The following is a 15,417-nucleotide window of genomic DNA, read 5'->3' on the forward strand; positions in this document are numbered from 1 at the left end:
AGACTCGATTATAATAAATTTTAAAAGGACAGATTATGTCAAACTTTGTACACTTATGAAGGCTCGGTGACAATACAATAATATCACGAGTTTTTTTTTGTTATCCTGCTTGGGTTCGCAAGGGTTAAATAATATCCTTACAGATCTGTTTAAGAGCTAATGAGACAGTTGACTCTATCATGAAAGAATGTTTTTTACTTAGTTTTAACTAATTTTTAATTTTTGATGCTTTATAGGCAATTTAAAAATGTCAATTTGAAATATATAAAGAAATGTCTTTACCGTGGCTACGCCTTAGTCCACAAAGCCATTTATGACCTCACCTCAGCAGTATAATTTCTTCTACTACAGTGAAATTGAAAATAAATATCAATTAACCTACATTTAATTATATATTACATGTAATTCGAAACTTATAACACTTATCTGTGTTAAGCCAAGCTTACTATATGTGTATATATATGTGTGAATATTTCTATCGCTTTTATATTATTTTCTTACGCCATCAATATATTATCATTGTTTAAAAAGCATTCTTGACTGCTATCATTTTTATTATTATTTCCTCATTTCACGCTATTTTCTGATAAATATTTTGGAATACAGCATTATTTCATGTTTAACTGCGAAACAAAGTCACCAATAAATTATACACTTAATATAAATCCCTGTATACTTAATTAAAAACGTCATAATGCAGTCTATGTTAAACAAGCTTTTTTTCATTTATTATAGAGTGATGATACTTTGAAAATTTGAGTCTCTCAATTTGACTCATATTGCTCTCTAAAAGGATGACATTATAACGCATACTTAAAATTTTTATTAAAAATGATGTTCTAACAAAAACACCATATATAATTTACTTTTTATCGAAATCTTCAGTTTTATCTAAAATCCATAGCCATTATATGCCATAGTACTGACACTACGAGAACCGAAATAGAAAATTAAATTTAACAATTATTGTGTAATACATTCCAGTATGGCGAGCGGTGGCGGCAAGAAGGAGCCCACTCAGCTGTCGCCGGTGAAGAAGCGGGTGAAGGAGGGCACGCCACCTTCGCGAAGGCATCAGCAGCATGAAAATACGTGAGTCGCTTTGGGCATTCTCTTTTTATGTCACTGTCAGGGGAGGAGCTGGTGGGTCACTTGATGGTAAGCGTTGACATCGCCCATGAACAATTGCAGAACCGGAATAGAGGGAAGGATACGCAATATCTAGGGACTTTTTAGATTTTAATGCTTAATAATTTCTAGGGTGGTCAAGAGCATACCCTAAATTAAGGAGCAATACAGTTACACTTAATGTACTTGATATATTTTAACATATTATAATGTGTTTACAAGTCACAGATTTATTAATTTATTTAAGGGGTTAACTGAAGCATATCATTTTATTACTTTACAAGTTAATTTAAAGTTTGCTTATAATTCATAAACTGTATCAATACGTATATTTTAAAATAATTCATCATTGATTGATCTACGAATAAATTCAACTTTTCATTTCCATAACAAGTTGTATATCGCGACATCCGAATTCAAAATTTGATTTTGATTTGATTTGCCAGAGTCCGTCAAGGCGTCGGCGCGGGCGGTGCGGGCGGCGCGTGGGAGGGCGGCGCGTGCGCGGGCGCGCACACCATCACCATCCGCGACACGCCCTCGCCCGCCGTCTCCGTCATCACCATCAGCGACAGCGACGACGACGAGCGCCAGCCCCACCGGCCGCACGACACCAGAGGTGGGCCGCACGCACGTCCAGCACATTACATGCGACACACTATATACTACACACTACGCGCTACGTCCAACACGTTACATGCGACACACTATATACTACACACTACACGGTACACACTTTACATCCTGAATACGACATACTACACCCAAAGCGATACTTTCAGCACCTTTCACTCCTCTCTATGCTATATATATTTGTGGTACATTGTCAAAGCGGTGATATTTCACCAGTGATATTATGATTTAACTGTAAAATCTCAATCCCTTCATATAATTAAACGACCCGATTTTAGTGACATTGTAATATCACGGGGACAACAAACAAAATAACGTAATTCGTTTCACTAATAGCTATTTTCGCATACGAACAGGTAGCGGCGAGTGTACGAACCAAGCGGGCGCGGGGGCGAGCGCTAACACGTCGGCGGGCGGCGCGGGTGCGGGTGTGGGTGCGGGCACGGGCATGGGCGCGGGCGCGGGCACGGGCGGCGTCATATGCAGCGCGCGCGACGAGCGGCACGTGAAGCACGAGCCGCACCAGCCGCACCAGCCGCACCACCAGCCGTGTCACCACCACACGCAGCACCACCACCAACACCATGTGAGTTGTGAATTTCAGTTATAACAGTTTCGACAACTTGTTTTGACACTGTATAGAGAAAATTTTTGATGTCGTATCTGTCTTTTGAACTGACGGATAAGCTAAACAGCCCAGACACATGAATATAAATTTAAATATAGATATATGAAATATAGATACTTTGAACAATAAACTACACTGCATTCAAGTTGTCAGAACTAGACCAAATTTTAATTCGCCTACATGAGAGGCATCAGGTTTCAAATTAAAAAAAAAAAGTCAGTCGAAAGTCAAGACGTAATAAAACCAATTAAAAATCCACCAGTCGAATTGAGAAACTCGCTTCTTTGTAAGTCCGTTGAAAAGCAGTAAGATTATAACTAACAATTGCATCACTCTCCACAGCAACAGCAACAACAGCAACAGCCGCAGCACCAGCAGCAGCAGCAGCAACAGCAGCAGCAGCAGCGGCAGGCGAGCGCGGCGCAGGCGACGCCGCAGAGCCAGAAGAAGCGGCTGCTCGCGCTCGCGCAGCAGGAGGCCGCGGCCAAGCACGAGCCGCACCACGAGCCGCATTACAATGTATGCTCTACAACTAATCAATACATCTATATAAAACTTGCTGCACGCCCCGGCTCCGCCCGAGTAATCATTTGTCGTAATTAAAAGACAATAAACAATATAAATAAATAGTTTAGAAGTCCATCGCGGATAAACAATGAAGCAAAACCGACCCATGTTTTAAGTTGGACATGGCAAATTTGATTAAAATCGGTTGTGTAGTTTAGGAGTCCATCACGGATAAACAATGAGGCAGGTAATTCATATACATATATTAAGGTATCAATTTTACTGTTCTCATTATGTTAAATCTTATCCAGCACCCAAAAGTTGCGGGCGATAAGACTGCCTTTTGTACTCTTTTGTGACTTATGTATTATGTCTTGATATCATATCATATCCTTTACCTTACCCTTCCTAGTCCTTTCCTTTATTCCTCTCGACAATCCTTTCTTAATCACTTCCCAATTTAAAGTCTGCAATCCATTTGTAGAGGCGTAAGGTCCGCAATCGACCGTACACCTCTCCAAAAGTTCATAGGCGGTGGTAGCGCTTACCATCAGGCGACCCACCGGCTCCATTGCCGACTGTGACATAAAAAAAAGAATGTACACTTTGTGATGGCACAATAAATAAATAAATATAAAGATACGGATGCCCTTATTTACTTGGTCTTCTTTTTGTTTTACTTGGCACGCGAATATTCGAACCGATTTTGTGAAATTTTCTTTGTGTAGTAATCACACTATTGTGTACTTACTACACTTCGTTCTGTCTGTTCTTACTGTAAGCGTTCGCTATTGCGAGCACTGACAGTAAAAGGATCTTATGAAATAAAAACTTTAGAAATTTGTGTCATAAAAAAAAAAGAAATTAACGAGAACTTTAAAAAAAAAACTTACAATAAATTACGTATTGAGATGAATGTATATATTTAAAATGTTAAAATGCAAGATTGTTTCAAAGCATCTAATATTATTTGAACGATGTGACTTCTTCCACAGAACGGGGGCAACGTGCGTCAAACGAACGACTATCAGTGTAATCAGTATGTGCCCACTCAGCACAACAAGAGAGATAGCGTGAGTTTCATTTTTATTTATTATTACTTATAATAAATAGAAAGCAGTGGTGGCTCAGTGGTTAGGACCTCGGACTTAAAATCGACAAGTCGGGGTTCGAGATTTTTCAATTTATCTGCGCATGTGTAACATCATCGCTGCTCAAGACTGTGAAGGAAGACATCGTGAGGAAACCGGCATGTCCAAAAATTAAAAGTTCGCACTTGGCCAGCGTGGTGGATATGGCTTGAACCCTCATAGGAGGCCTGTGTCCCGGCAGTGGGAACATATATGGGCTGATGATGATGATGATGATTTATAATCATTGTTTACCAAGAAGATGTAGGGTATATTGACTTGAAATATAATCCCATACTGAATATACTAATGATTCTCTAAAATTATCTCTCACTGTAATTAATGATAATTTCATTTTAACTTAATTCTCTTATTCAAGTCTGATTTCTGTAGAGCTAAGCCAGAAATGATTAAACATCGCATCTTAATATACAGAGCGGCGGTTGTCGCGAGTACATACCGGCGAGCGTGAGCGGCGTGAACCCGGTGAGCGCGGTGAGCGGCGTGAGCGGCGTGAGCGGCGTGAGCGGCGTGAGCGCGGTCAACAGCATGGCCGGCAACATGAACGTGAACCACAAGCACGCGTGGCACCACCACCCGCACACGCACTACAAGTGAGTGACGCGATTTATATATTCCCTGATGATATAGACTTGTATAATACTGGCTTTTTCCCGCGGTGTTGCACACTTACACACACAAACATCCAGTATCTTTTTAATAGCTGTCCTTTCAACAGTCTCGCTATTATTATGATTATGTTGTAAAGATCGGAGTCTGTTAAATAATAAATAATGGCTAAATTCAACGATTCAGGATTATAGAATCCGGTACCTCCCTCCCCAGGAATGCTTGTAACCGTTATGGTAGAAATTAGATTCGATTATTTTAAGGATTATTTTTTTTTATTTAAATTTATTTTTTTAATACTATTTTATAATAATTTCAGGAGTGGTAGTGGAGGAGTGCTGTCGCCGCCCGGCGGGGTGTCGCCGGGATACTTGCCGCCGCCGCTGTACGTGCCCACGTACCATTATCACACGTGAGTTTATTTTATTTATTAAAATTAATATATAAAAATTAAACATCTCAGTATCTAATAAATCTCTCGAATATTATGTCAATAGCTTTTGTCCGCGGCTACGCACTCCATAAACTTAGAGTACTTTTATAAAGTTAATACATATGAACTTTTTTCTTGAATATCGTATCTGTTAGGCGCTGAGAGTAGACAGATCAGTCAATTAAAACACACGTCCGCGTTTTATATATAAAGATTGAATGAATTCCAGCGGCGGTGTGAGCGGCGTGGGTGGAGTGGGCGGCGTGGGCGGCGTGGGCGGGCCGCCGCCGGCGCACCACGCGAGCGGCGCGCGGCTGCCCGGCTACCTGCAGCCCTACTCGCCCACCTACCTCGTGCACCAGCACCCGCACCAGCACCTCTGGTACACCGACTGAGCGCGCCCGCCCTCACCCTCGCCGCTCGCCGCTCGCCGGCTTCGCGACCGTGAGCGGTTGGCGGTGTGGTGACCGTGAGCGGTTGGCGGTGTTGTGACCGTGAGCGGTTGGCGGTATTGTGACCGTGAGCGGTTGGCGGTGTTGTGACCGTGAGCGTTTTGGGTGGAGTCATGACCGTCATTGTGATGAATTGGGGAAGAGTTGTGATCGTGAGCGATTGTCATGACTTTATTGGGAATAAAATACTCAACAACATTTGATATAATGTGAACATCGAGGAATTTAAGGATGGAAGTGATACGTCAAAATGGTAATGGTCGTGACATGACAACTACGATGGCGTATGGTCACAACGGAACGCGTAAGGATCAACACGGTCAATGTGTATGGTGTGACCGTGAGGAATCGATGTGACCGTGAGCGAAATATATCACCGCTCGTGAGCGTGATCACGAACGCGGGATTATTGAACTTTAATTTGTTTTTAATTTTTGCGGAGACATACTGATAGTGTCTACGCGATGCACTGTATAATAGTTTACGATTTTAAACATTCATAATTGATTTATGTTATATTATGTGTTATTTATAATCGATCGTCGATAGAGCTAATGTCTCCGCGTGTATGTGACGTCATCATTGATCGGTGATTACGAATACGACGTTGTAAATGATTATATCGCGCCGTCTCGCTCTTTTATATCGCAATCAAAAGGGACGGCACGATTGTGTTCTTTTGTTTTTGTACCGAATGGATACCAATATTTGATTTGATTTGATGTTTGATTTCTCGGTTGGTATTCACTCGACGAAGGGCCAAAGCGTGCGCTCGCGCCGCTTGCGGGCGCAACAAATATGGTTGGATATTGAGCGGCCGCAAGCGGCGCCGAGCGGCAAACTAATGGAGTTATTTATCACACTGCAATTTTTTTAATCCAAAATCTTATGACTAGTGTGTAGAGACGCGATTTCGCACGGTTTCTTATCATTTTCTCTGTGAATATTTTGACCGATTTAAAAAAAAAAGAAAACCGGCAAAAGCGCTATTTTTAAACCGTTCTATTTTTGTTTGTATTTAAAGCGTTTAAATTGCAACCCAACGTCTCGATTCGACGTTACGTTCCGATTTAAACTTGATGTATGCGATGTACACGTGTGTAATCGCTGCGAACCGCATCGTTATCGGTGTATTAGGTTAGACGCTTTATTTCTTAAAGTATACGCGTTGCTAGTGAAATGTATATCGGTGTTCGTCGCGTCGGTGGGCGGCTGCAGCGTGACGGACACACAAAACATATGCGCTGGCCGGCCACCGCCGCGGCACAGTACTATATTATGTATAATATTAAATTGTAAATTTATTTCCTTTGGAGTTAGGCGAGTAGGTTGCATTTACTAATGTTTTATAGTAGGAATTAGTGTCTGTACCAAATTTGATGGGATGTTTATTAACAATGTGTCGATGTTTGTAGCGAATATTGAGTTCGTCCTTTTTACGCGATGATTACGTCAATTATATGATTTTTTCATTTTCTTTCTATTTTATTTTATAGCGTTTCGGATTCGCTTAAGGTATGCGATCTTACGTTCCATATCAGATAGTTTAGGTCCATCTGTAATCGATGCTGTGTTTTTTTTTTATAATTAATATATAATATTATGATAATCGTAAATAAAATGTTTTTTTCTCTGTAGATATTAATATGTGTAGTACGCGGTGATGGATATGTCTAGCCGTTAGATGGAATATTATATGTTATTTAAGAGTTTTATCGTGTAGGTAACACTTGTATATTCGTTAGGTAGATTGAATTGGATTTGATGGTTTTATTTTTTGTAGTAGACAAGATGGCCGCTTCGGACTGGGTGGTGAATAATGGAAAAATACATTTTTTTTTTCTTCTTATTATGATGGTTAAAAAATTTAATGTGAGACAATGCTTATGGCGTCAAGGGGGGTTTTAAATGTTTGCTGGTTTTCAGTGTCGTTTGTTCGTGCAACAGATGGTATTTGATTTTGAAAATGTCGTGTAAAAGTGTATTTTTCCGTTACCTTGTTCTTGTCTGGTTGCGACCGTCTTGTGTGAAAAGTTTGACGCTTCTTATGATTTGCTAATTTCTAACGTGTCTACTGTGACTGGGTGTAACGGACAGACAGGCCCGTTTTATATATCACTACTAATGATACAAACAATACAATTTTATTTTATTAAATATTAAAACGTTAATTTATAAGTATATTAAATTTTGGCATTAACGGCCGCCTAGCGTATGATTTATGATTTAAGCAACATATGTTTGTCAATTTTTATTATTATTTCCTATATAAATAGAGTCGTTTTTAATTTCCTTTTTTACATTAAGTATTATTAAAGAAAAAAAAACAATCAAATAAAAAATATAAACTTAGTTGTAATAACCACCAAAACTGTTTTGTTTTAAACAAATAATTATGTTGTAGCTTGCTGCCTGACAATAATTCATTGTAATTTTTAATTAGTTACTGTAGTTTTATTATTTTTCGTGTATCTAAACATTGCACAGATCACACGAATGGCTGTATCGATATTGATGAAATGTTTAATGTAAACGGAGGGGATAATAATAAATCAAATGCGCACTAAAATGCCAATGCGCTCGCAGCTATTTGTCTGATCTTTACGATGCTTATGTTTTTAATTTATAACCATAGAACACGCTTTCGGTTTGTTCAACGTTTCAATTTTAAATATTTCCTTTGTTATATTGTATTTGATATATACGCTTTTCTGTTTATTCTATTCTTAATTAAAAAAACGTGAATTTTCAATAAGTTCCCTATCAGTATCGCTAAACTGATTGCGTGTTTTATGAGAGTTTTTCCTACAAATATGTTATTGTAGCAGAGAGATTGCCCTCGCTCGAGGCTTAGTCAATGATCTCCGATGTGCACGGGCGGTGGGGAACCCTCGATTTATTGTAGATGTTCTATCGGCGTGCGTATCGTTTTCATTTAATTATTGTAAATGTGTCCGTATCGGAGCTTTGGGTTAAGTCAAATGGAATGTTTGTAACGGAGTTCTTTTTTTCTTTCTTTTTAGTGAAATGTATCGCTTGGTCGTCGTTTTTGTATATGGGGCACGCTCACGTGCGGTCGGCACGGTCGGCACGGTCGGCACGCGCCTGTCCGTCGGCCGCTGTGATTAAGCGATTGGGAATGTAAATTTTGGGTTGTTGCAATAAGTTGTTTAAAATGGGAATTTAATTTTTCGTATACACGTATATGGATGGGATCGCGTTCGCACACAAACTGGCGAGAGTTGGCGCACGTTCGAGTTTCACCGCAACACGTAAACGCACTCTGATTTTAAGATTATTTTGACAATAATTATTATTGAAACGGTATGTAACCGATGTACAAAGCCCGCGATGTAACGCGTCGACGCCTCGATGCGCACGCGCAAGGCCTACTGTGATCGCTCCGAACTTATATTTTATCGTTAACGGCCGGTGAAACTGTAGTTTTAGTGATTTAAGTTAACATTTGAACATGTACCGACGGTACGCGCTAAATACTATATAAAATATTGGGTATATTACGTTTTTAATGTCTAGATTGTAAGTCCTTGTGGCGCGAGTGGAGAGCATTAACCTAAATAAGATGTGGGTGATCAGGGGCTAGCACTGATGTTGCTTAAGGTTTTATCTTCATTAATAATCGCATAGTTATTATGAGAGAATTGTAAATAAACATCCAAATACCCCTTTTTATTTTACTTTTATTTTTTTCTCCCTTTCCTATATTTTTTATTGGTTTTTATTAGGTTTTTTTATTAGTTTGGGCCTGTCTAGTTGATGTGCCGATGGCTTAGAAACGAACGGTCTTTGCAGTCGGTTGGATTCGATATGCGAAGGCCGCAACTTATTTGAATATAATAGACGATAATGCTTGGATTGTGACCGGTCGAGTCCCGCCGCGTGCATTCTATAGTCAATAGTGTGGCGACGACGCCAGAGCTGCTGTCTAGACAATAACCCAGTGTCAGACAATAATCATTATTATTTGTTTGCTAATTATTGTAGATCTCCCTTCGCCCCCCTATAGTCCGATAGACCTCTAGTTTAGATGTCCTTAGCGCAAATCAGAAACTAGATTTTAATATCCACACACGACGTGAAATTTCTCGACGGTTATTTGAAAACTACTTGAATTATACACAGTTATCTGTTTCGAGCTGATACGATTTACTAAATATACACTCTCTGCTCGATAAACTTGGAACTGAGTAAATTATAAAAAACTTTGTCGTTAAATATTAGATTATAGCTATAATTATTGTGAAGAGAGAATGCCGCTAATTTACTAATTATTATATCAATATCATCACAAAACACGTAATTGCGGATTTCATGTGGCTGTTATTAATAATTTTTGATTTAACTTTACGCACTTTACATCACGAACGTTTTGAATTCGAAATTATCAAATCTAAACTCATAGAATACGTGTAAATACTCAATCCTAATTAAAATACGATTTTTACAATTACTATTACCTAGTACCTATACATTTTTAACTCGACTGAATGTTTATATGGGCTTAGATGTGGCTTGTAGAAACAAATAGTTACACAGTAGACAAGTATATGGCACCACATATCCATTGAGTGTTTGGAACGAGCCGGTAAAACTAACGCCTGCGGAATTCGCTATGTAACACGAAACAGAATGAACGTAGAAACAAACTAAATATGGTTACAAATTACAAGTCTGATTATCACATTTGTTAAAGTAGTGTTTATATTAGAATTGTCTGCGTTTGTCGCTGGCGCAGCTCGAGCGACGCCGAAGTTAGCCAAGCTTAGTTCGCTGCTAAATGAACATAGAGTTAACTTTTATATATTCGACGTTTGATATCTACCTAATAGGGTATGTGTGATAATAATATAAGCTTCAAATAGATAAAGTACAATGAATTCTAATTATCTTATAGGCCAATATTTATGAGCATTATTTTTACACTGTCTTTTAATAAATGTGATTCGTGTGTAGTGTACGGTTAGAGTATTCAGCGGTCCAGTCTCTACGCAGTTTATTTTATAGCGATTAGCTTTAAAGGACAACAATCGATCAATGTTTATTCATAGATACACGGTGTATGCATAGTTTTTAGTCTCGATTATTACGTCACTGTTCGTATAAATGTGTAGATTTATACTAAATATCTTTATATAATATTCAGACTTCTCACCAAAATATTTTGCCGTCCAATTTTCGTACCTTTTCGCGCGTGCGACGATCAGCTGGACTGCTTCTATTTACTACGTGTATTTCATTTTAACTACGACTCAGATTTCGACACCAAACTGACTTTTGAATCTTATCTATCTTAGATATTTAAGATATTTTATATTTATATAGAGCTTATAGGTGGACTAGGGCTATAGTTTCTCAGGGCATTGCGGTTTGAGTGTTGGAAAGTTCCGATTGAGCGCCCATGGTTCACACCGCAGTTGCAAGATATATCAGGGGTGTAGGAGCACTAGTGGCGGCTTTTGAATTAGATATCTTTAAAGTTTAAAGCCACGGTCGTAGTGAGCATAAGTATATATTATAGATGTTTATATTCTATAGGAACCACGACATCGAGAAGTTATTAATAATTGTAAGTAATGAGTCGTTTAAAACGATGTAAAATTTTAAAATATACATTTTTCCATAAAAAATTGGTAATCTTCTCAACTCTTTTGATTATTCAGACTTTAAAGTTCTTTTTTCTCTATAAAAAATAATTCACAATTTCTATATTGTATTGTAACTTTCTCATACTTTTGAATTCAAAATTTAATATCTCGTTATAAGTAATTCTCGTTGTCGTTCTTGCACCAACTTTGAATAACTTAGATCGCCGTTTCTAGATAGATATCTGAATGTTTATTTCTGTATAATGTGATTTTAATGTCCAAATTATTCATATTAGCTGTTTTCTACGTATATAACAGATAAGTGTATCCGATTAGCGTCCAGTGAGATTTTGTATATCGGTGTCTAGTGGCGCGGTAGGGCGCGCCCACTTACTCGTACCTACTCGTGCTAGTTTAGATTCTGTAAACGTACGATTACGACCAACATACATAGAGTAATATATCTTTTAACACAAATGTAACTAATATTAACCGTACGCTAACTGACACTGCTCGAGATTAGGGGATAATTTAAAGTACAAATTAATCAATCTCGCCCCGAAGTCTCCGATGCTTTAAGCTCTTTTCTTATATACATAGCGTGATATAAGAAAATGAAGTTATATTCGAATTGTTTCTAAATTTCTAAAGTTAATGTTGTATTAGATAAAAATCATTCGATTTGCGTAACTCCAGTGTTTAGAAATCTTAAATATTTTTAAATTAACCCCACACGTACGAAGTTATTTAACACATAAATGTTTTAATGTGGTAGCTAATATAGATGTCACCTGAGGTGTCGCGGCTCTCAGGACACTTTTTCGAATTAAATCATAATTTTATAACAATCGATGTGCCTAAGTGTAATGTTCTACTAATGTATTGTAAATAGTGATAATTAAATATTAATGTTGTGGTATTTATTGCGTGTTCAGGCGCGTGTTTAAATATTTTATGTACCTAATGCCTGCAGATTCTGAGGGGTATTTTGAGACAATAACTTATAGTTTGCATTTCTTTAATTTGCCTCTCAATATCAATGATATATTTGCACTAACGCAATGTTGTGTACTTTTGTATTTCGTATAAACTCCTCTAAATAGCTGATAGCGTAGAAGTTTTCTACTCTTTAGGTGTTTTATTTATATTGTAAACACGTAGTCTCCGCCTTACATTAAATAATTAGATTGAAACTATTGTTTACGGCACGCTATTTTTGCATATTTCTTGTTTCTTTTCTGTATTGTATTACTTAGATTTGTATAACGTACGTAGCGGCTACGGCCGGTGTACTAAGTGGTAAAATGTATGTGTATTTATCATCTGTGTCGCGGTGCGTGGTGACCGGGTAGTTGTGTAGACTTGATTGTGATATCAATAAACATTTTCATACGAGCATCCAAATATTTGTTTTATTTACTACCACAGTACAATCTCTCTCATTTTTTTAAACTCGGCTTTTGGTATTTCAATATGTATTTTAAGATTTTATATTATTATCCTACTGATTATGTTCACCGAGAATAAATAATTTTCTTACATATACTGTGTACTTGAGCAAGTGAGACATTTTAGATCACTCTAAATATTCTATTATTTAAGCGTGTTTTTAGTATTTTATTAATTTAATATATTATTCTGGTCCATTCCAGGATCGCACTTTAACTCGTGTAAGTTTAGGATGAGGAGTTGAAAGAAAACAACAAATACCGTATGAAGTAAGCTTTTTTTAAACTAAATTTAAGTTTTACACATTACACAAAATAATATAATATGGAACTCGATACACTATAAAGGTATATTAGAAAACATTTGCCGAATATATACAACATTGTTTGCTCTTGTGACTGCGGTCGCTTCTAGCGCGACAATTGCTTAATCTATTGTTATATTGTGGACTCGAGATCGAGTTGCCTCTGCGGCTTACGTGTTTGTATGTATGTATGCTTGTATCCCATTAACGCTCGCCGACTAACAATTCAATAAATACACATTGTGCAACAATTTACAGTGCAATTTACAAGTGAGTCGACGAGAACCGAAACTTATTATTAATATAAACATTATTTGATGTATTAAATTATTTCTCAATAACGAGGGATACGCGTTGAGTAGTTACCAAAGCCTACATCCAGTCCAGTAACTAACACTATTTTAAACAAAATATATAATATGACATTTGCATACAGTACGATTATGTTCTGAGATCATATTTAATACATCACAGGTGTTAGAGAAATTAAATTAAAATTAACGCGTTCGCACGACGATACCTCGTCACCACATGATAGCCCATCGCTTTCGGCGCAATTCAAACAAAATCTAATTAAATATTTCATTGTAGTCGCTCGAACAGATGACCGAGGGGATGTCAAATACTTGTCTAAGATCCACCGTTCTTGGGCAATTATTTGAAACTACAACTATAGGCGTTTCGAGTCATCTGCCCAAGGGGCTACGTAACACAATTCATAAATTTCAAATCAAGTCAAAATGTAAACGAACACCGCATAGATTATAAATATATTAATGTTTCAACAGCACTTTAAATCGTGTCTTTAATAGTCAAACGTTCAAAGTTCATTAAAAATTTCATTATTTTAGTCAGACCTATCCGCTACTGACGCCTGCGCTGGCCGAACGCTCTGTTGCGAGCGAATGTGGGTAGTCTACAATACCCGGACAATACTGGAATTTGCTTTTATTGTTTCATACAAAATGATTTAAGATTTTATTAACAATTCATATTTTCAAATCGACTTGTAATCTTAGAAATAACATGCGTAATGTAATCATTATAAACATAATAACTGTATTTTGGATTTTCATTGTGTTATTTTTAATTTAAATTATTTTACCATTGTATTATTTAATGGGGTTAAGAATATATTATTAAATATTAATGATATAATACGTTGATTTGATACAATGTATATTAAAACCCAGTGTTCACCGGACAGTATGGACTCCACACGCCGCCCGCAACAAACAAACACCATGTACATATTAATTAAAGTTAAATGAAAATAGTTAATGTATAATGAAAATGAGTGTCTTTTAAAGGATCCCGCTGCCCCTTTTCCTAAACAGAAATGAATAATTTGTACTTTATCAAGAGCAGCTCGCCGCCTCCGAAACATACAATTTTGATAAACATTTCAACGCAAATGCTCACATCAAAACATTCGAAAAACTTTAGATATTAAATATTGAAAAAACAATCATCAATATAATCATAAACATATAAACCATTATTAAAATATAACAACAAAACAAATGGACTAATATGATATTCGATCGCTCGGATCGGAAAACACAAATACTCAATGTTCGCAATAAACCGTGTCCCTAACATTTAAATTAAATTGGCAAAAAACTGTTACACTGCGTAACAAGACATACCTTTGAGTATTTGTATTTCACTTAAGCTAAACTTTTCTATTGCTTAGTGTATTGAACGATGTTATTTTTGAAATTTCTCCGAATATATTCGAGGGAAAATTCAAGAAAACTGCGCATCGCTTCAAAGAGAGCTTTAGAGACACTTCAACGCGGTGTAAAAATTTAATTCCTACACGAGTGTGGAAGCATATCCGAGGCGTCGCTACTGTGTTAATATTGCAATGGAGTACCTACTTAAACAAATCTTTATCTCATTCGACATTATTTAGTCCAGACTTACACCGACCTAGCCTACCCTAAACTAACTTAAATTATTGTCAAAGAGATCATATTAAACTTAAAATTAATTGTCACATTATAAATATATTGCTCAGACGAATTCAGACGCGATCCGCTCCCGCCCTGGAGCGCTTGTGATGTGACGGGGGACTACAATATATTAATGTCTGAAACTATCTTACAATTACTTAACATTATTATAATTGTTCTCCTCGGCGAAAGCCGATAAATCGAAAATAAATTAAGGGGTATAAAATTAATTTGCACAATTTACGCTTCGCAGCCGCGTTCTCATCGTTCCAAGTGAACCGTACATGATTACAGCCGACGGGTCCCGGCTCCGCTTAATATACAAGTTAGCGCTTTGGTTTGAGCTCAACTCGCTGGTCGCGCCGGTCAGCTGCCAGAGGCGAGCGCACACGCGGGCGGCGCCTAGCTGGCGCGCTTGTAGTGCGCCTGCGCGAGCCGAGCCACCTTGGGCGGCCGCAGGTGCGCGTGCAGCTCCGGCTTGTGCTTGTGCGCCGGAGACTTCTTGCCGTTGCTCGACAGCCGCTTGCGGGGCTTCAGGAAATCTGGAAGGAGAGACGAC

At 37.7% G+C, this 15,417-nt stretch overlaps 2 protein-coding genes across 7 annotated transcripts in view; one reads left to right on the forward strand and one right to left on the reverse strand.

Moving 5' to 3' along the window:
• The window catches only part of LOC119837335, a 99,820-nt gene extending 90,588 nt beyond the window's left edge, over positions 1-9,232 (forward strand). For all 5 annotated transcript variants that reach the window (XM_038362878.1, XM_038362882.1, XM_038362880.1 and 2 more), the window contains exons 16-23: positions 985-1,092; positions 1,575-1,747; positions 2,118-2,347; positions 2,732-2,908; positions 3,892-3,969; positions 4,462-4,640; positions 4,976-5,068; positions 5,319-9,232. In XM_038362878.1, coding sequence (XP_038218806.1) covers positions 985-1,092; positions 1,575-1,747; positions 2,118-2,347; positions 2,732-2,908; positions 3,892-3,969; positions 4,462-4,640; positions 4,976-5,068; positions 5,319-5,484 — 1,204 coding nt within the window. In that variant the 3' untranslated portion in view covers positions 5,485-9,232. The remainder of the gene's footprint in view (positions 1-984; positions 1,093-1,574; positions 1,748-2,117; positions 2,348-2,731; positions 2,909-3,891; positions 3,970-4,461; positions 4,641-4,975; positions 5,069-5,318) is intronic.
• A 3,622-nt stretch (positions 9,233-12,854) lies between these two features.
• Positions 12,855-15,417, reverse strand: part of LOC119837318 (cyclin-dependent kinase inhibitor 1-like) — a 36,995-nt gene continuing 34,432 nt past the window's right edge. For both annotated transcript variants that reach the window (XM_038362839.1, XM_038362838.1), the window contains one exon: positions 12,855-15,400. In XM_038362839.1, the coding sequence (XP_038218767.1) occupies positions 15,261-15,400 (140 nt within the window). In that variant the 3' untranslated portion in view covers positions 12,855-15,260. The remainder of the gene's footprint in view (positions 15,401-15,417) is intronic.

This window comes from Zerene cesonia, chromosome 27 (genome assembly GCF_012273895.1).
Source record: "Zerene cesonia ecotype Mississippi chromosome 27, Zerene_cesonia_1.1, whole genome shotgun sequence".
Lineage (NCBI taxonomy): Eukaryota > Metazoa > Arthropoda > Insecta > Lepidoptera > Pieridae > Zerene > Zerene cesonia.